This window comes from Pogoniulus pusillus, chromosome 4, assembly GCF_015220805.1.
Source record: "Pogoniulus pusillus isolate bPogPus1 chromosome 4, bPogPus1.pri, whole genome shotgun sequence".
NCBI lineage: Eukaryota > Metazoa > Chordata > Aves > Piciformes > Lybiidae > Pogoniulus > Pogoniulus pusillus.
Genome location: NC_087267.1, coordinates 18,486,124 through 18,507,223, shown reverse-complemented (window position 1 = coordinate 18,507,223; position 21,100 = coordinate 18,486,124). Strand labels below are relative to the sequence as shown.

General features: G+C 44.3%; 1 protein-coding gene across 3 annotated transcripts in view; it reads right to left on the bottom strand.

The window, feature by feature from the left end:
* LRP6 (LDL receptor related protein 6) overlaps positions 1-21,100 on the bottom strand; it is a 143,060-nt gene that overhangs the window by 32,931 nt on the left and 89,029 nt on the right. For all 3 annotated transcript variants that reach the window (XM_064142295.1, XM_064142297.1, XM_064142296.1), the window contains exons 8-12: positions 10,898-11,114; positions 9,302-9,591; positions 5,881-6,107; positions 4,316-4,500; positions 1,578-1,904 (exon numbers count right to left, since the gene is read on the bottom strand). In XM_064142295.1, coding sequence (XP_063998365.1) covers positions 1,578-1,904; positions 4,316-4,500; positions 5,881-6,107; positions 9,302-9,591; positions 10,898-11,114 — 1,246 coding nt within the window. The remainder of the gene's footprint in view (positions 1-1,577; positions 1,905-4,315; positions 4,501-5,880; positions 6,108-9,301; positions 9,592-10,897; positions 11,115-21,100) is intronic.

Genomic DNA, 21,100 nt, shown 5'->3' with positions numbered 1-21,100 from the left:
GCCTCTAGACAGGGCTTGAGCTAAAGATAATATTCAGGAGTACGTAAGCAAGTAAAACAGGCATAGGAGGTAAAAGCAATTCACACTCAAACTCTAGTGGCCAAGAAAAAATAAATTGCATTCTATGCAGAGAAGGCCAAGTCTCCAATTACCTACAGATGACTTGGAAAGTTCACAGATTTGAACATGGCAGAAAGGAAACTCCCAATAGCTCATGAGGAGCCCTGAACTGCAGCACAGAGAAACTGGTCTGTTTTGCTCACATTTCCTGGATTTTCTGCTTTCTTTTGTTCCCAAAAGCATTTTCACAGGAAAACATGACCTTTGATCATTTTGCTATTGAAATTCTACTGGAAGTCAAACTCCCCTATCTACAAAATCAGGCATCACCAGAGAGGTGCCAGATGCTCTTCTCTATCACAGGAATGGCTGAGAATGGTAAGAGTACAAGAATGCAGTTGCAAGTGCCCCGTGTCACAAAGCAGGAAAGGAAAAGGAGAGGTGGAAAAGCAGCATTTTCTATTTTCCAAAGATCATGATACTCAAAAAAATGCCATGATGTGGCATTTGTGGAACCTGCTGCCCTGCTCTTGGTTTTGAAACACCAACTGGATGTCTCTACTCATGCATAATGTGGATGAGATGCAATTTGTCTCTCTGCACCATGAATCTCTTCACCCACTGACTAATCTGAACGACACCAGTGGAAATCAGCCATCCAATGTGGCTGCCAAAATTATGAGAGCCTCACTTGCAGCCAGTTATTGAGAGATGGATAAATTATTTGGTTAGAAACTAATTACACACAGCCTGAGGGGGCTTGCAGTTCATATCCTGCACAACAATAAAGAAAAATGGGGCTTAGCTGCACTGAGAACAGAAATCTCTGCTGTCGAGGCTCTCCTCACTGAGCAGGAATCACATGTAGGAGTATGACAGTGGTGAACCCAGCAGGAAACACAGCTGCTATAGAATGAAATCATGGCCACCTAAAGGCTCCACATAGTCCAGAGTACATATCAAACTATCACATATCCTTTACCTTTATGGCAGGCAAGATTAGAAATAAGAAAGCTGATAAATAAGCAAGTAAGCAAACACCTGAGAAGGATCTGACTGACACAAATACAGAATCCAAAGCATGTTAAGCTTTCCTGTTTACACAGATTTATCTGAGTCACTGGAACAGCTCACTAGCAGCCACTCCCCTTATTTTAAGGTGTTACTGGTATGGTTGCAAAACATTTTTTTTTCTTTCAGTATTCTAAATTTTCTCAAAAGTCAGTAGGATGCTAGTGTTAAGCAATTCTATTTAAAAAAATAAATACATCATTTGATGACCATCTTTACCCAGATAAACTTCCTGCTTCCTGTGGAGAAAGTGAGACAAAGAAACCAAACATTTTTCAAATACATGTTTAAAAGAAACTAGTTTTAACTTGGCCCATCAGCAAACAAGCTTCACCGTCTCATGCTGAAAAACAACCAAAATCAAATCCTTCTTCTCTCCAAGTAAAATGCCTACATCTGTCACTGACATCTGCTGCTCTGCTTTATATTCATTTATTCCAGCTTACCACTACAGGTCCTGTTGTCGGAGTTGAGGGAATAGTGAGCTGGACAGCCACAGATAAAACCACCAACAGGGACTGCTAAGCAGAGGTGAGAGCAGTGACCGTTGCTAGAAGCACACTCATTCCAGCCTGCCTGTCTGGAGGAATGGAAGACCAAAATGTCCATTACATAATCCAGGTGCCCTTGGATGATAGTTCTGTTCTGGCCACTGGTCTTGTTGGCTCGTTCGATGCTGCGCCGGCTCCAGTCTGTCCAGTAAATGTAATCCTGGTACTGAGTCAAGCCAAAAGGGTGAGGCAAGTCATCAGCTATAATCTCACGGTCAAGGCCTGTTTGCAACAAAGGAAGGGAGAGAAAAAGATGAATTATGTGCAAATTAAACACTCTTCAATGCTACTGGACATCACCCTGAACAGAAAGGTTAACTGTTAATTTAAGGTTATTATTTACAATTTACTTTTGTAATAATGAAGATGATGTGCACTATTCAAGGGGACACAGTCTCAAGTTGTGCCAGGGGAAGTATAGGCTGGATGTTAGGAGGAAGTTCTTCCCAGAGAGAGTGATTGGCATTGGAATGGGCTGCCCAGGGAGGTGGTGGAGTCAGCGTCCCTGGAGGTGTTCAGGAAAAGCCTGGATGAGGCACTTAGTGCCATGGGCTAGTTGAGTGGCTAGGGCTGGGTGCTAGGTTGGACTGGATGATCTTGGAGGTCTCTTCCAACCTGGTTGATTCTATGATTTCTATGTCTCAGAGCCTATCACATAAATATGCTCATCTTGCTTGTGACAAGCAGAAAACAATATGAGTTTACTAAAAAAGAAGTCACACTTTTGAAAATTATTAGGGTTCTGTCCTATACCTCCTCCCTGAAGCAAGCAAGATCATCCTGAAGGAGAGGCAGGATTCTGTGTTACCAGTTCAGCATCTCTCACACCAAATTTGAGTCTCTGGCTGCTGCTTCCAGAGAGAGAACTGAAATGAGCTTAATAATATTCTACATCATATTATGAGAAAAATTAACTGCACAAGGTTAAGTTAACCTGTCTCTGGAAAGTCTAAATAGGAAGGAGCAGTCAGGCACTCAAGGCAGGAAACAGTTAAATGTGTATACAGTGGAAATGTTAAGAGACCTTAAGGAGGGGAGGCACAGGAGGTAAATGATCTCAAACCACTTTGTTACCACGGAAATGCTGCTGCCCAGACACAGAAAATAAGTGGGGGATTCTGAAGCAAGAAGTTATTCCCCCTTTGCACAGAGCAGTCAAGGATGTGCAGCCCTGCATTCTCTGCTGTCACAAGCCATAGACACACACAGAGTGAAGTTCCAATGCTGCATCCTGTTCCACACAGAGAAACACTGAGCCAGTCTCAACAGCACACCAAAACACGAGGAGCTGAAGAGAAAGCTTTTGTTTCACATGTAATTCCTAGATTGCACGTTCCTGTTTTGACCTTTTTCTAGCTTTCTTCCACTACTGCAAACATACTGTTTAAAGCAGACTGTAACTTCTTCAGCCTGCAATACTGGCTAGGGATATTGCTTGTCTGAATAATGTGGCACACAACAAGGCAGCCCACTGCTGTGAGTGACAAGAAATGAAAGAAAAAAAAAGGTACTCTGCAAATCTGAGAGGGTTTAGGTCCTCAGTGCACTACACTAGAACAGTTACACACCAAAACATTCTGCCTTCATTTAGCTGCAATGTTATAAACCAATTGCACAGACCCCAAGTGTGAGCAGCACTAGGGCAGTGATGGCATCTCTGTACTCAGCCCTGGTGAGGACACAGCTTGAGCAGGGGCTTCACTTTTGGATGTCACAGCATAAGAAAGACATTGAGGGGCTGGAGGGTGTCCAGAGAAGAGCAACAAGGTTGGAAGGAGGTTTGGAGGGTATCATACAAGAGTAGCTGAGGGAGCTAGGAGAGCTTACTCTGGAGAAGAGAAGGCTGAGGAGAGATCTCATTGCTCTCTACAGCTACCTGAAAGGAGGTTGGAGTGAGGCTGGTGTTGGTCTCTTCTGCCAAGCAACCAGAAAGAGGAAGAGAGGAAATGAGTGAGTTGTGCCAGGGGAGGTTTAGGTTGGACAGGAGGAAAAACTTCATTAGTGGAGAGTGGTGAGGGCTTGGAACAGGCTGGCCAGGGAGGTGGTGGAGTCACCATGTCTGGAAGTGCTTCAGGACCTGATTTAGTTGCCATGGTAGTTGGGTTACAATTGAGCTAGATGATCTTGGAGGTCTTTTCCAATCTTTATAATTCTATGACTCTGCTAGCCAGGAATAGATCCTTAGTGTGCAAGGACACTAGCAATGACAGTGCCTGAACCCTCAGAATACCAAAAAAGATTAGACCCCAAATAGCATTAAGCTACATTGTGAAACATGTCCAATGAGCTGCTGTTATCTTGGCTTTCTTTCTACTCTTTTACAGGTGAAATGTTTATGTTTGCCAGTACTCTTCAGAGCAGCAAAACAGAAAACAGGAGTCTCCAAAACACTGAAAGCTGACAGCTTTGTCCTACTTGTACAGCTTGTGTAATTTTAACTTTGTGAGCAACTCTCTCACCTACAAGAAAATCGAGGCCTTGCATAAACATCAGCTACAGAAACATCAAATGTTAAAGACCTCTGAATTTAGAGAAATCTATTTTTGTCTAAAGACCTCTATCTTTGCATTATTTAAGCCACAGGGAGCTGTGGAAAAGCAGCAGCATCCTCGTGATACTGTTGTGGGGTTTACCTAACATGTTGGAGGACTCTATCAGGTTGGTGTCGAGGTCGGTCCAGTAGAGACGTCGTTTAGCATAGTCAATTGTTAAGCCATTGGCACGTCCCACATTGGGTACCAAGGTGGTCCTCTCACTGCCATCCATAGCAGCTCGGTCAATCTTTGGCTTACCACCCCATTCAGTCCAGTACATAAACCTGAGGAAAAGGACAAAACAAATCAACTAATCACATTCAGTCTAAAAGAGAACCTGAAGGGGGAAAGAAAACAAGAACAAAAACCCTTGGAAAGAAAAGAGAAAACCAAGAGCTGTGAAATATGAGCATTCTTTGAGGCCCTTCACACTAAATGTTGTTTGCAAAATACAAGCAAGGTAGTGAGGCAATTTTCATCAGAATGCTTTCAACATTATTTTTTCCACTTGGAGCTGAATTTCAACCGGCAAGTTCCATATGAAAGCACTTCTGTCACAACTAATTCAGGCATGCCAGTTGAGAGGAAAAAGGTTGGCAGTTGGGCATCCCCATTTCACCGAACAGTAGGGGTTGGAATGGATGATCCAGAGATCATTCAGTAAAACCCCCCTGCCAAAGCAGAGTCACCCAGAGCAGGTCACCGAGGAACATATCCAGGCAGATTTGGAATGTCTCCAGAGAAGGAGACTCCATCACCTCTCTGGGCAGCCTGTTCCAGGGCTCTGGCACCCTCAAAGTGAAAAACCTTCTCCTTATGTTCACAGGGAACCTCCTCTTCTCCAGCTTGCCCTTGTTGCCCCTTGTCCTAAACATCTGAATTCTGAGAAGGGTTTTTTTGAGGATAGATGTGTATAAATGCTTCCATCTGTTCTCTGTCTTTGCTTTCCTTGTCCACACCAACTGAAAGTGCTCTTACCTGAAGGAGGACGCACCTGCCTTATTCTCAGACAGTAAGCTTCACTCCCCCACTCTTGAGTTAAATCATTTAATACTTCACTGGACTCTAACTTGTGATATAAAGGATGCCAATTTTTAAAAGGACAAATATTTTCTTTTCATTCCTATCATCCTTTTCTAATTAATGAATTTCATCAGCCTACAACTGCTTTGATTCTTTGGTTAATTAAAAAAACTAAATATAAATCCCTTTTTAATGAACTGCTCTGATTTTTTTTTGGGTTTTGGGTAGTATTCTTAGTGATTGTTCAGGACATTAGAAGCATATCCGTAGGAAGAAGTTATTTGCTATGAGGGTGGTGAGACTCTGGAATAGGCTGCCCAAGCAGGCTGTGGATACGTCCTCCCTGGGGGTGTTCAAGGACAAGATGGATGAGGCCTTGAGCATCTGAGTCTAGCTGAGAGGTGTCCCTGCCCACAGCAGAGAGTTTGGAGTAGATGAGCTCTGAGTTGCCTTCCAACCTGAGACATTCTAGGATTCCTCCAGCCCCTTTACTCTAAATTACCAGGTGGTAATTTAGCTCAGTTCTCTTCAGCTCAGTTGTCTCAGGACTTCCAAGGAATGCCTAACTGCCACGCCCTAGAGAAAGCTGCACTGTGATGTTCTTCCCAGCTCCTGAACACAGAATTAAATCAGCAGCTTACCCCTCAGCAGGGTCCAACGCCAGTGCACGAGGACTGTCCAGATCTTTCCACACCAACACCTGGCGGTGCTGCCCATCCAGCTTGGACACCTCTATCCGGTTGGTTCCAGTGTCAGCCCAGTACAAATTCTTCCCCAGCCAGTCTACAGCCATGCCTTCAGGGTAATCCAAGCCAAACTCCACCACATGTTCCAGTGCACTGCCATTCATGAATGCTCTGCTGATGGTCTGCAGGGATCCAGAGATACACAGGCAAATGAGAACCTTCACCTCTCTGTCACTGGCCTGTTCAGTTGCCTTGTTGCTTTTTAAACACTTTCAGATTTTAGACATGGCAGAGGAAAGAGGAACTCACAATATGCTCCTTATTTGCAAGGCAAACAATGCTGCTGTTCAGGAGTAATGATTTACTGTACTCTGTGAATGTTTTCTCTGTCAATTACTGCAGTGTTTCACAGGGGAAATAAATGGGATATCTAGTCTGAGTCAATTAAGCAGTCTGCATGCCAAAGTGACCTTAATGACTTAGTGCCAACTTTGAAAGAGAAAGGTTTTGGCTCTCCCAGGACTCTATAAAAGCATCAATGCTATAGCACAGAACACTTCTTTAAAGCAGCCTAGAGGAAAAGTTCAAGACAGAACAGCAAACAGAACAAACCAACCAATGACCGATTCACAGAATCACACATTGTTAGAGGTTGGAAGGGACCTCCAGACATCATCTTGTCCAACCTCCCTGCCAGAGCAGGATCACCCAGAGCAGGTCACACAGGAACACAACCAGATGGGTTTGGAATGTCTCCACAGAAGAATGCTTCACAACCTCTCTGTGCAGCCTGCTCCAGGGCTCTGGCACCCTCGCAGGAAAAAGATTTTCCCTTCTGTCCCTGTGGAATCTCCTCTGCTCCAGCTTGCCCCCACTGTCCCATTTCTTATCATCGGACATCCCTGAGCAGAACCTGGTTTTGTCCTCCCCACATCTTTATCCACATGAATGAGGGCAGCCCTTAGGCTCCTCTGCTCCAAGCTAAAGAGCCCAAGCTCACTCAGCCTGTCCTCACAAGGCAGATGTTCCACTGCCTTCACATTGGTCTTCTTGGCCACAAGGGTACATTGCTGGCTCATGGTCATCCTGTTGTCTGTGAGGACCCATCGGTCCCTTTCCCTTATGCTGCCCTCCAACAGGTCACTCCCCAACCTCTAGTGGTGCAGGGGCTGCAAGACTCTCCACCTGTCCTTCTTGTATTTCATTAGTGCTTTAGCATTGATGGTTTAATTTCATTTCACTAAGGATAATTTTTTATTGTCTTTTACTCCAAAGACTTCTTTCAACTCTTGCCACCACAGATCTACCTGTGAAAGCAGAATTATATTTTAATTATATGTCAGAGTTTGTGCACTCCCTGATTTACTATGAACACCTCACAAGCCTGGAAATAAAGAAATAACATTAAGATGGTACAAAAGTCTTCTTGGAAAATGTGGGTTTGCTTCTTGTCTTCTTAATATTCCTCTCTGCAGACACTCTTCAAATTGCTAACCCACAAAGACTGATTTCTTGTTTACTTCCCAATTTGGATGCAGTCTGCTAATTATGGTAGTTTGTGACAGTACACAGCAGGTAAGTTTGCATCTCAGGCTTCAGCTCTCTCACCCTTGATCAGATTGTTGTTTTACTTTTCTTTCAATCACAGATCAAATGAATCCCACACCTACAGGGTTCAGCCAAGTCACCTCTCTCAGACTCATTTAAATCTGTGTTCTGAACTGTTACAAAAGTCCATGGGTTATTACTACCACAGAGCTCAATCCAACTGCAGAAAACTTTATTGCATTAAAAAATCATTTTTGGTGCTCCCAATTCTGACCACATCTACAACCCAGGAAAAAACACAGGGAACAACTAAGCTCACTGAGCACAGAGATGTCAGACAGACCATACGCAGATTTCTGTCACTCTCTTACCCACCACATTCCAACATCTACCCTCAACCTCTTCCAGTTTGTCAGTCCAGACTCTAGACCTGTTTCCCAAAGCCTGTGAATCTCCATGTCTCATATGCAGTAGCTACATAAGTTAATGAATAGGTAAAATCCACTTTCACGTCTTGATCCAAGACAAGACTTCACCCCATTAAGCACATCTGGAAAAACATCTGTGACCCCTAAAATCTCCTGCCATATGGCATTTTCCTCATCTTTCTGCCAAAAGAAAGCAGCTAATTTTTGCAAAGTTGCCTTTTATGTGAAAATGTATACATTAGATTTGAGTGATGTGATGGCCTGAGCCTGGCTGGATGCCAGGTGATCAGTGAAGCCCTCCATCACCCTCTCTCCAGCTGCAACAGAAGGCTTGTGCATGGAGACGAGCGCATGGAGGGCTCGCTCAGCAACTACTGTCACAGGCAAAGCAGGCTCAACTCAGGGAGATTAATTTATTTTACTAGTAATTAAATCAGATCAGTATAATGAGAAATAAAACTGGATCTTAAACCACCTTCCTCTCAACTCTCCCTTCTCCCCGAACTCAGGTTCAATCCTGATTTTCTCTACCTTCTCCCATCCAGCAGCATGGGAGGACAGGGAACAGGACCTGTGGTCAGTTCATCACACACAGTCTCTACTGCTCCTTCCTCCTCAGGGAGAGAGCTCCTCGTGCTCTTCTTGTGTTCCTGTGTGGGACCCTTTCATGGGGTGCAATACTTCAGGGTCAGACTGCTCCAGCAGAAGTCTCCCAAGGGATCATGAGTTCTGCCAGCAAACTCACTCCAGTGTGACCTCTCCTCTCTCCATATGTCCACAGATCTTGCCAGGATCCTTCCTTCCAGAGTCACAGCCTCCTTTGAGCATCCACCTGCTACAGAGTGAGATCCTGCAGGTGGCTATCTGCTCCACTGTTAATCTCCATCGGCTGCAGGAGCGCAGCCTACCACACCATGGTCTTCACTACACGTTGCAGTACCTGGATTACCTCCTCTCCCACCTCCTTCACCAGCTTCAACACCTCTAGAGTTGCTTCTCTTACTCCTCTCTCTGGCTGCAATTGCTATTGCAGGGTCACTGGTTTCCCTTCATAGAAATGTTACCACAGAGGCACCATCACATGTTGATGAGCTTGGCCTTGCCCAGCAGCAGGCTTGTCCTGGAGTCAGCAGGCACAGGCTCTATCTATAAAGGAAGCTTCTAGCAGCTTCTCATAGAAGTCCCCTCTGGAATCCTCTCTCCTGTTACCACAACCTTGCCACACAAACCCAATAAAAATGATTTAGAGAAGAAAATCCTGAGGACAAAACTGTAGGACACCCTCAGAACAATTTCTTCTCCCTATTTCTTGACTCTTGTAAATCACATTTGTCAATCCAGTCTTGAGTAGCTCAAGAATCCTGTAACAACTTATAAGTCAATATGGAATAAAGTTCTACCTTCAGTGAAATGTCAGTCCAGTAGATCCGATTGTCTGTCACATCAAAATCCAGGGCAGAAGCTTCCTTGACTCCCGTGAGCGGAATGGCAACATTGTTGTTGTTGGTTTCTAAAGAGATTCTCCTGATATCTGCTCTCCGAGAGAAGAGCAGGAAAGCTTCTGGCACAATGCAGGTCTTCATATCACTGATGAGCTCCAAGCCTATGGGGCAAGCACAGCGAAGGCCTTGGGGCCTGTACAGACACAGGTGGCTGCAACCACCGTTATCCTCGGCACACGGGTTTATACCTAAGCAGGTAACAAAAGCAAAGCAGTCAACTGCAAGCTGAAATCAGTTCGGAGAGGAAGCCAGCCCTCAAATGCATCAAGAACATGGTAAGAAAGACATCTAGTTTGTCACCTTCTATTGTCTGAATCAATTCACTTTTATCCATTCCCTGTAACCCTTCAGACAGGTGTTACTCATCTGGAAAACTAGTGCTTGTTTTCCTGACTCCATGAAACAAACCCGGTACAAGGGAAGGGATCTGAACTCCAACAGCTACTGATGTTCTCAACTCAGAGCACAAGCATCGATGGCAATAAGCAAGCATTTGTTCTGCTGCCTTTTACAGTTAAATATCCCAGTGGTGCTCCTAGAGACAAAAAACTTGTAGATCTGTTTTAACATCCATTCAACACTCTCTTTTCCCCAGGATGCTTGTAAAGCAGCTCTTTGCAATACTACCTTGTGTACTGGCACATGCTGGTAGCTGTACCATCTACTAACAGAGGTCCAGAATTACCAACCTAAGTCAGTGAAATAGTTGGAAAAGGAGATGCATTTAAACCACATGTACCTTAGGGCACCTTGTTAATGTGGCAGCAGCACTGCAAACATGCACCTCAGCTACGTTTGACTCATTTCCTGGGACACAATCCAGACACAGCAGTGAGAAGCTGCAAGTCCAGTCCACACAGCAGGATATTCAGAGAACATGATGAGTTCTGCAATTCTACACTAAACTGCTACCAGTGTTTGGAAAACCAACAAGAGCAAATGTAAAGCTAGATCCTGCTTTTTCACTCTATATATGCTACCAAAGAGAAAGTACTTCCAGTTACTTTTAAAGATGGTTTTGCAGTATTCATGTGAAAAAGCACTGAGCAGACTAAAACTGGCTTATTGTGAACTTCTGCATACCAGGAGCACATGTTCAGGTTGCAAGATGAAAAGCTGCTACAGCTGCAGCTTCACAAATATCTGGGTAACCTAATAGATGGCTGCTATAAAGAGAAATTCTCACTTCCCATGATTGTCCTTCTCCCCTTACTGGATTCAGGGTTGTTCAGACCTATAAGCTGCTCCAATTCTCTGAAAAGCATCTGTTTTGTGGGGTGCTTGGCTGTTTTCCAGATTGATACTCATCCAAGGAGAGAATTAAAGCACCTCACAAAAGACTTCACCATACCATCCAACTGCAGCTTGCAGCTCTCATGCAATAAAACTGGACACTGCCCATTTCTAAATATGTGCCCTGGGATAAGTGGTACCTGCAGAAGAGCACTGCTGACATTGCTTCATTTGACTTGCCTGGCTAGCAGACTCACTCACCAATGATCTGATGCACATTTGTAGCTTTCAGGCCCATCAGATCAGGAAGCTGATCTATGATGATCTCTCTCTCTGCTGTGCGCTTATTCACACGTTCAATGCTGCGTCTCTGCCAGTCTGTCCAATAAACGTAGTCCCCCAGCAACGTGAATCCGAAGATGTGAGGCAGCTTGTCCTCCACCAGAACTTTTCTCCCAGTTCCATCAGCATTCATGACCTGTGGATATACACACACACACAAATTTATTACATATACAGAATAATTCTGTCACCGTTTATCAATGAATCAGCTGCTCCAGTTAGATTTCAGATTAAAAACCAATCTCCTTAGCCATTCAAATGACATCAAACCTACACATCAGTCTAACAGAAGAACAGGCTCTATTGCCACAGGTACTTACTTTAAAGGTCATGGAGGATCCCTTCTGCATAAGGCTAGTTACAGAAGCAGATCACAATGTGAAATTAGGACACAATATTCCTTACATTTGCTTTAGGAACTAACATTATGTGCTTAAGTTAAATGTTGCCTCTCTCTCTTTCGCTCTCGCTTGTAGCTGATGTCTCTTGGTTTAGTTTTACGTGGCAGACACTGTTTAGCACAAAGGAAGCCAAGCTTGCAATGTCAAGCAGCCCTAGCTCAGCAGCAGGTAGTCAACAGCCTCTCCCATGCAAGACTTGCCCAGGTTACAGACAGCAACAACAGAAAGCCTCACATACATTCTAGGAGCCAAAGAGTCAAGAAGACCTATGGAATGTGTTTATACTCCCAAGTCTGAATAAATCACCAGTTTTATATTCTTCAAAAATAAGTGCTGAAAGGAACAGTGAGAGTCTGTAAATAATAGCATGCCTTTGATCAAGACATTTCAATTTACTCTCATTATTCCCTACTGCTAAAATGAAGTGTGGCAGGTTTACACCACTTACCGAGTTCAGGATTTACTCCCAAAGGTAAATGACCACAGCACTCAGAAGTTTGGATGTAAAATGAAATTATTATGCACAAAGTAGGCAAAATATAAAAGGTAATAAACATATACAAATACATATGTACATTTACAACTAGACAAAAATCCAACCAACTTCCCAGAACAAAACCCAGAGACCCCCCTGTACGAATCCAGACTCCTCTGCACAAAAGCCCAGAGCGCTGTCACCAGCTAGGACAATATTGTCTCTTCCCCACTCCCAGTCTTACCTAAACAAATTGTTGGCACAGAGCAGGCAGGGCCAGAAGGGAGAGAAACAGTGAGAAAAGCAGGCAAGCAAGAGGAGAAAGAAGACTCTGAACCTCAGATTATATAGGAAAATTAAAAAATGATGAAATGAGACAAATTTATCTCTTAGCACAGAAACATTCAGGTTGGAAAAGACCTTCAGGATCACCAAGTTCAACCAATACCCCTACTCCACAAGGTTTACCCTAAACCACATGCCCAGGCATCACATCCAAACAACCTTTAAATACATCCAGGGTTGGTGACCCAACCACTTCCTTGGGCAATCTACTCCAATGCCTGAACACTCTTTCTGTGATTTTTTTTCCCTAATATCTGGTCTAAACCTACCCAGTTGCAACTTGAGGCCATTTCCTCTTGTTCTATCACTAGTTACCTCTGAGAAGTGACCAGCACCAACCTCTCCACAACATCCTTTCAGGTAGCTGATGTTGTGCTGTCTTACACTTTTTTTACAGCGATGAGGTCTCCTCTTACCCTCCTTTTTTTCAAACTAAACAGCCCTAGCTTCTTCAGTCACAGAATCATGGAACATCAGGGGCTGGAAGTGACCTCTGAAGATCATCCAGTGCAACCCTCCCCACCCCCGGCCAGAGCAGGATAACCTATAGCAGATCACACGGGAGTGTTTCCAAATCTCTCTCTTGCTGTATGGAATTAAGAGAGCCATAGACAAGTGTGGATGGGGTTGGGTTTAATCTTCAGAGGTCACTTCCAACCCCAACCATTCTATGATTCCCAAGCTTCCCATGGCTCAGACTTGTGCAATGACAACCTTCAGGTTTAGCAACTCTCACTAAATGGATGATGTTTTGTGGTCAGAAGGCTAGTGTGGAGCAACTCCTACCTTTTGCCTACCCAAGCACAGATGGGAAGGGAGGAAAACAATAAAAAAACAGAACTGGAACCCACACAGCATACAGGATAATGTGTATGGTAATAAAGTATTTTAAAGTTTACTACAAAAAGTGGAAGAAAATGTTATAATGTTCACAGAACTACTCCTCAACATAAACTTCCTGACATTGCAACACTTATCTCAGCGTGCCTAGGAGAAGAGAAGGCTCCAGCCAGACCTAAAAATGGCCTTCCAGTACCTGAAGGGGACCAGAAGAATGCTGCAGGAGAATTGTGCCTGCAGTGATAGGACAAGGGACAGTGGATTGAAATGAGGAAAGAGCAGATTTAGACTGGATGAGAGGAACAAGTTCTGCACCATCAGAGTGGCTAGGCACCAGAGCAGGTTGCTCAGGGAGGTAGTAGGGCCCCCATCCTTGGAGACATTCTAGGCAAGGATGGACAAGGCTCTGAGTAACCTGATCTAGTGGAAGATATGCCTGCTGACTGCAGGGGAGTTGGACTGGATGACCTTTGGAGGTCCCTTCCAATCCAAATCACCCTGTGATTCTACGTTAGAATGGAAATTGGATATTGATGCATGCATTTCCCACAAAAAAATGCTAAAGAGCTCTGCATACTGCTGGAATAAACTCCCTATCTGCTTTCTTTAGAAACAGCTCCTAAGCACTCTGTGCAATCAGCTTGCCAAATCTCCTTCAGTCAAGCAGCACATCTGGCACACCTGTACAAAGGCACCAGCGCCCACACATTTTTATCCCCTGAATTCTCACTTAGAATCTTTAGAAAGTCAAGAGCAGCACTTGGACCTTCACTTCTGTTTCATTGTGCATTTACCATCCTGAAGCTGTAACTGATGCCCTTCCCACTGATAAACAAATCAAAACATAGCTTTTACTATCACAGATTGTTTAGCTGGGCTCAGAGCCCAGCATAATTGTCTAATTTCTGGCCTTCCCTCTGAAAACAAGCCCTGCTATTTCATTTATTCTGCTTCAGAAAGTCTCAGCATCTGCTGGCTCTCTCTCAATTCCTAGCAGCATGCCTCCTCCACTCTGTTTTGATAAACGAGGTTGTTCAACAAGAGACTAATGGCTAACTTTAGAACCAGGGACTGAGATTTGACACCTGTAAGATAAACTGGCAGTTACAGCCCTGAAGTGCATTACCCCTTCATGAAACCATCACCACCAGCAAGAAAAACTGGCCATGCCTCTTTGTTTACCATGGCTTTCCTAACCCTACAGCATCTTACAGCTCTGTGATGCCTTGTTTTCCCCTCCCCCTCAAAACTGCAGAGATAAGCCATTTGCTTGAAGCTAATTAATACATGCCAATTAGTGCTTGCTAAGCAGACCAAACAGAGACACAGAATGGATGGATGTTGCAAAGTGAATCAGCTACAGCCACACAGGAAGAACCACTAAACAAGCACTAGTATAAAGCAGTAGTTTTAGATGCTACACCTTTTGCCTAGTAGTTAAGAAGTGAAAAAGCTTCTGGATTTCAGGAGGGTGCTTAACTGTGAAAAAAAAAAACATTTAGTTGGAAGTTGTACATTGTGAGATGAATTTTGGCAAACTTCAAAAGAGAAGCTGTCCAAAGAAGCCTCCAGCCTCCCTCTTACCACAGAATGGGACCTCCAGAGATAACCCAGTCCAACCCTCCTCCCAGAACAGGATCATTCAGGGCAAGTCGCACAGGAACATATCCAGGTGGGTTTGGAATGTCTTCAGAGAAGGAGCCTCCACAACCTCTCTGGGCAGCCTGCTCCAAGGCTCTGTCACCCTCACAGGCAAAAAGTTTTCCCTTTTTTTCCTGTGGCAGCTGTGCTAGTTTGAAGCAGGCTAGGATGTTTTGGTGAGAAGAACTAGATTACAGGCTGTGAAAGGAAAACAATGGTGATGTCTACTGCACTCATAGGCTTGCTGAGATGTATAAGAACAAGAACTGAAAACATAGATAGGCACTTCTGCTGCTGGCTAGCTCCAAGCTGCATCTCCCTCTCCTAACTGCACCCTCTGTTTCTTTGACTAATCCACTGTGCTTCCTAACCCCCTGGATGAACCTCCATTCTTCCTTGGGACTGGGGTAAGGATGAGAAGGGTAGGGGGAAGGTGAAGGGGAGGTTGGGAGCCCCTCCTAGGGACTCAGGTTTCTGGGAGGGCTGTTGTGTTTCTGAATTACCTTTTACCTTGTCTATTTCTGTCTGTAACTGTATATACTGTAAATATCTGCTTGTCTATTGTGTTAGCTGTAAATATAAGCTTCATTCAATTTCCAGAGCTGGCTGAGTCTAGTCTGGGTGACTGCCAAAGTGGAGGGGGTGGGTAACACCCAAACCACCACAAGCACTTCCTCTTCTCCAGCCTGCCCCCATTGCCCCTGGTCCTATCATCGGGCATCCCTGAGCAGAGCCTGGCTCTGTCCTCCTGACACTGCCCTGCACATCTTTATCAACACGAATGAAAACAAGAAACACAAGGGAAAAGAAACAATCACCAAAGAAAGTATTTCAGCACCACATTTTCACACACAGAAATTCAGGTGACAGCCATGTCTCAACCACCACTGCTTTATTCATTCACTCCCCTTCCCCACCTCACCACAGTGAACTTCCCACACCAGAACCCCATCTTCTGCTGCTCTGAGGCAGTAAGTGTCCCCAACCAATTAAGCTGCTTCTAACCACACTGTGGTGTGGGTTTCACATTCTGAGGCCATTCTCAATATCACAAACCACGTTGAGAACACAGTCTACAACAGCTGTGGTACAACCACAAAATACCACCCTTACTGAAAAAAAATGAGGAGTTCCACGAAAAAAAAACACCAAACACCACAAAATAAAATGAACTCCACTGCAGTGAAATCCTGGCAAATCAGCAGCAGGAGTACCTGGAACCCTTTGTATTTGCTTCAGAAGCCGAATGCCTCCAGCCAACTGCACCATTTCTTACTGTTAATTGTTTTCTAATAGCCATTACCAATTTCTAATTTAACAGTTCCCCAGCTCCCTCCATTTCCTTTGGAGCTGTAATTATTTTTTGGGGAAAAAATATCTCTATTTGTCCTGAGCATGGATAATACTCCTAATAGGGCTGAACTGAAGATAAATATGTGAAAACAGAATAGAGATTAACTTCATAAATAGCCTTTTCAATCGTACTACAGTGTTATAAGCTCATTTCTTTCCCCATAAGAGAACTTTCCTAGCTTGCTGATCAATCACTGTCAACAGCAGAACTGTTTTCTCAGCAAGTTTAGCAACAACTGCTTGGGTTTGCAACAAGAAGGCTCAGGTCAGGTGAACTGACAAGCAGGTAGGCAAATCATAGAATCAACCAGGTTGGAAGAGACTTCCAAGATCATCCAGTCCAACCTAGCACCCAGTCCTGTCCAGTCAACTAGACCATGGCACCTTAACACCTCCAGGTGACTCCACCACCTCCCTGGGCAGCCCACTCCAATGCCAATCACTCTCTCTGGCAACAACTTCTTCCTAGCATCCAGCCTATACCTCCCCCAGCACAACTTGAGACTGTGTCCCCTTGTTCTGTTGCTGGTTGCCTGGCAGAAGAGACCAACCCTCACCTGGCTACAGCCTCCCTTCAGGTAGTTTATAACCACTGTGACACCTCCTAGGCAATCTCGTGCAAGACAAACCCCCTGCATTTGGAAGGAACAGACTAAGACAAAAAAGATAAGCTGAAATAATGAACAGGTTGGAAGAGAGGTTTTCACAGGAAAGGGACTCCTCTGAGAGGATTCAGGGGTAAAATCGGTGCATGAAGATAACTTGGCTATAGAAATTAAGGTGATTCTGCCCCTTGACTTGACTCTGCTGAGACCTCACCTCCAATCCTGCCTCCAGTTCTGGTGTTCCCAGCATAAGGGGGACACAGAGCTGTTGGAGTGAGACCAGAGCAGGGCCACAAAGATGATCCAAGGCCTGGAGCACCTCTGCTAGGAGGACAGGCTGAAGGAGCTGGGGTTGTTCAGCCTGGAGAAGACTCTAGAGGGACCTCAGAGCTGCCTTCCAGTTCCTGAAGGGATCCTACAAGAAGGATGCAGAGGGACCTTTCATGAGGCTATCTAGAGAAAGAATAAGCGGGAATGGTTTGAAGCTAAGGAAGAGCAGGGCCAGACTGGATCTTGGGAAGAAGTTCTTCAATCCAAGGTGTTGAGACTCCGCAATAGGTTGCCCAGGGAGGTTGTGGTTGTTTCCCCACTGGGGCTGTTCAAGGCCAGGCTGGATGAGCCATCCCTGCCCACAGTGGGGAGGGTGGCATAGATGAGCTCTGAGGTCACTTCCAACCTGAGCAACTCTAGCATTCCATTCTCTTCTTTGGCCCATTAATACATAGAGTAGCAACAGTCAGAGGGTGTCTTCTTCCCACCTGAAGCATCTTTCCAGTATCTTGGCCCATGAATTTCTCCTTTTAAATTGTTCTTTAACTTGGTGCTTTCCAGACTCCTTCCTAAGGAACTACGACTGAGTTTTTTGTAGAAGGAAAGAGCGTGGGAAGTTTTCTGGTGTTCTGACGTAGAACCATAGAACCATAGAATCAACCAGGTTGGAAGAGACCTCCAAGATCATCCAGTCCAACCTAGCACCCAGCCCGAGCCAGTCAACTAGACCATGGCACTGAGTGCCTCATCCAGGCTTAGTGGTTCAGGGAACAGTTCATTGAGTGACACTGTTCACCAAACCCCTTCAATTCCAAAGACTTCTGAATGTCCAAAAGTTTGGTTTTCTACCATACGTATTTACCTGCCTAGTAAAAGGCATTAACTTTCTTACCTTCCTTTTCTCACAGATCTTTGCAAAGTCACAACATCATGAATGGTATAAAAATTGCTTTAGGTTAGGACTACAAAATCTCAGAGTGAAGTAAAAAGTCTGTGTGAGCAAAGCTGCTATTGAGAGGATCACAAGGTCATGTGAATGCTTCTGAAGAAGCCCAAGTCCAAGATCAGTACAATTTCATTTTGTACAGCAATGTTAGAAAGCTTGGGAGATAAGAAACAAGCCAGAGAGCAAGGGGAGAATAGCAGATTGATAAACAGCACTCAGCTGAATCAGAAATGCATTCCCCAGCTTACCTTCAAATATTATTTCAACTATGGCAGACTCAGTGGGGTCAGATGATGGCTCCAAGTATTCAAGTTTGAGGGATTTTAGGGTTTTCCCTTATATAACTGACACCCATTGCCAGCAAAGGTTCATAACTTTCTAGATGAGACAACAGCATAAACTAAAACACAATTTCCTATCTCCAATGGGAAAAACCTAGGAAGCATGCATGGCACATTACTGGGATCCAAACACCGTACTTCAATCAACTTCACGTTGGGCCACTGGGAGCTGTAAGGTTTACAGAACTTTCACAAGCAAAACATCACTGCTCATCTGTTAGCAGAGCTTGTAAAAAACACCTCTGGATTTCCAGCACAGAAAATTTTTCGGCTAGGCTGCAGATGTAAGCAGAAAGAGGCAAACTTTTACTACTAACAGTAACATACAAAAACGTTCTAGAGTATTTTCTGCTCAAACGTGTCTCAAGGATGTGCATCAGGGCAACAGAAGGCAACTTACTGAACTGAAGGTCTCTGTATCTCATCAGATGAAAACACCCTCAGATTTCAGAGAAAAATGGAAATCTACAGCAAGAGAACCATCTTAAAATTGAAACTTGAAGTCCTCTGCAGTATCACATCATTTTTAAGGCAGTAATTTCACTTCTTAGAAAAATACCATGCTTGGTACCCAGATCAGAGTTGCGTTACTCTTGAACTAGACTCCTGACTGTACCTACCCAAACCCTTTCCTCAGTATCCTCTTTCCGTTGTGAGATTCTGGGAGCCTCTCCTTGTTCCATTAAATGACAGCCTACTGACAGCAGCTCTCTCAGGACTTGTCTGAGAACTTGTCAGCACAAGTGCTTTGTAAGAGGTGTCTCACTAACCAAACTTTTCACATTTACATGTTCTCAATTACCAAAAATAACACAAAGTTGACTCTTCAATGTTCCTGAGTTGAAACTGGCATGGACATTTAAAATGTATCTTAATTTTTACTTTTACACTAAAGCACTCTGAACAGCTGCAAAAGGTAGAGACCTAAGTGCAGTACCAGAAAAAGGAATTAAACTATTATTACTGTTATCATCATTGTCTCATAGCATCAGGTCTCAGTTCAGCTTTTGACAGGCACGACTATGAGGCCAATAAAATTCGTCTGCCCAGCTCCTCCATAGTCAGAAGACCTTACTAATAGGTGGTCTGTGGCTGTCATCCCCCATATCCTAGGTTGGATCAAGACAAGTGTGGCCAGCAGGTTGAGAGAGGTGATTCTCTCCCTCTAAAGCACTCTTGTGAGACCCCATCTGGAGTACTGTGTCCAGTTCTGGAACCCCCATTAGAGGAAAGATATGGACATGTTAGAATGTGTTCAGAGAAGGGCCATGATGATGATCAGAGGGCTGGAACTCCACTCCTATAAGGAAGGGCTGAGAGAGTTAGGGTTGTCCAGTCTGGAGAAGAGAAGGCTTCAAGAAGACCTCATTGTGGCCTTCCAGTGTCTTCAGGGGGCCTACAAGAAAGCTGGTGAGGGACTTTTTAGGGTGTTGGGTACTTAGTTGTGGTTAGTGATAGGACATGGGGGAATGGATCCAAGCTAGAGGAGGAAAGATTTAGATTGGACACTAGGAAGAAGTTCCTCACCATGAGGGTGGTGAGACACTGGAACAGATTGCCCAGGGAGGTGGTGGAGACCAGGCTGGATGTGACTCTGGGCAACCTGACCTAGTGGAGGGTGTCCTTGGCCATTGCAGAGGGGTTGGAACTGGATGATCCTTGGGGTCCCATCCAACCCTGACAACCCCATGGCTCTGTTATTCAATTGCTTTGTAATAGAGTTTTTTCCTATCTTGGGTTTGCATCATGAAATTTAATTACTAAGTTCATTCAGAGTTATAGAAAGTTTCGGGTTAGAAAGGATCTCCAATGGTCATCAGTGTAACACCTCCTGCAGTCAGCAGGGACATCCTCCACTACTGCAGGTTGCTCAGAGCCTTGCTCAGATTCACAATGTGGCCCCATGTCTGGAGCTATTCAACTACCTCCCTGGACAACCTGTTGCATTGTTCCAGCACCCTCACGCTAAAGAAGTTGTTACTCACATCCAATCTAAATCTCCTCTTCTCTCATTTCAAGCCACTGCCCTCGTCCTATCACTGCAGGCCTTTGCAAACAGCCCTTCTGCAGCCTTTCCATGGGCCCCTTCAGGTACTGAAGGTTGCTATAGGTCTTCCTGGAGCTTTCTCCTCTCCAGGCCAAACAAATTCAAGAAGTTCAAGAGAAACCTCCCAAAAGGAAATTACACAAAGTAGAAACTTCTTTGTTTTTTTTTAAGTGACCCCTTACTACAGTTGTTTTTTAAACACACACCTCCTAATTCCACAGCTCTGTAGTTTTTGCTAATATAGGCCTAGCAGGTGTTAAGAAATGGCAGAAATACCCTGACAAAGTAAGCCTTAAACTCCTGAAACTGGGACAGAGTAGAGAGATCTACCCCCACCCTCTGAGGCACACAGCTGCTGTTCTTCACTGAATGAAGTTCCCAAGTACTACAACTATCTCTAGCAAGAGGACAAAGCATGTTGTCAAAACAAACAGTAAAGCAATTTCAGGTGTTTTTCTTGACCACTTTATTTCACCCTTACCTGCAAAAGCTTCATGTTTGTCTCAACCACTTTATTTAACCCTTACCTGCAAAAGCTTCATGCAAACACGTAAAGGCAGCTGTGTTCAACAGCTGGGAATTCAATGCTTTCTGCTTCTCAATTTTCAAACCTCTGCTTCAAAGTAGGGTGGATAGGGTATGATCAGTAATCAGGCTTAGAAGTCATCAGCATTTCACAGCACAAAGACTAATTATACCGGACAAAATTTCACTGAAAATAAATGGAGAAAGCTTAGAAAACAAAATTTCCTTATTAGAGTGGGGCTGAAATTGAGGCAGTTGTCATCGGAGGAAAATGTAGCCCTGCAATTTCAGGATTAGAATATGAATTAGAGCATTCTCTAGATGCCAAGCTAT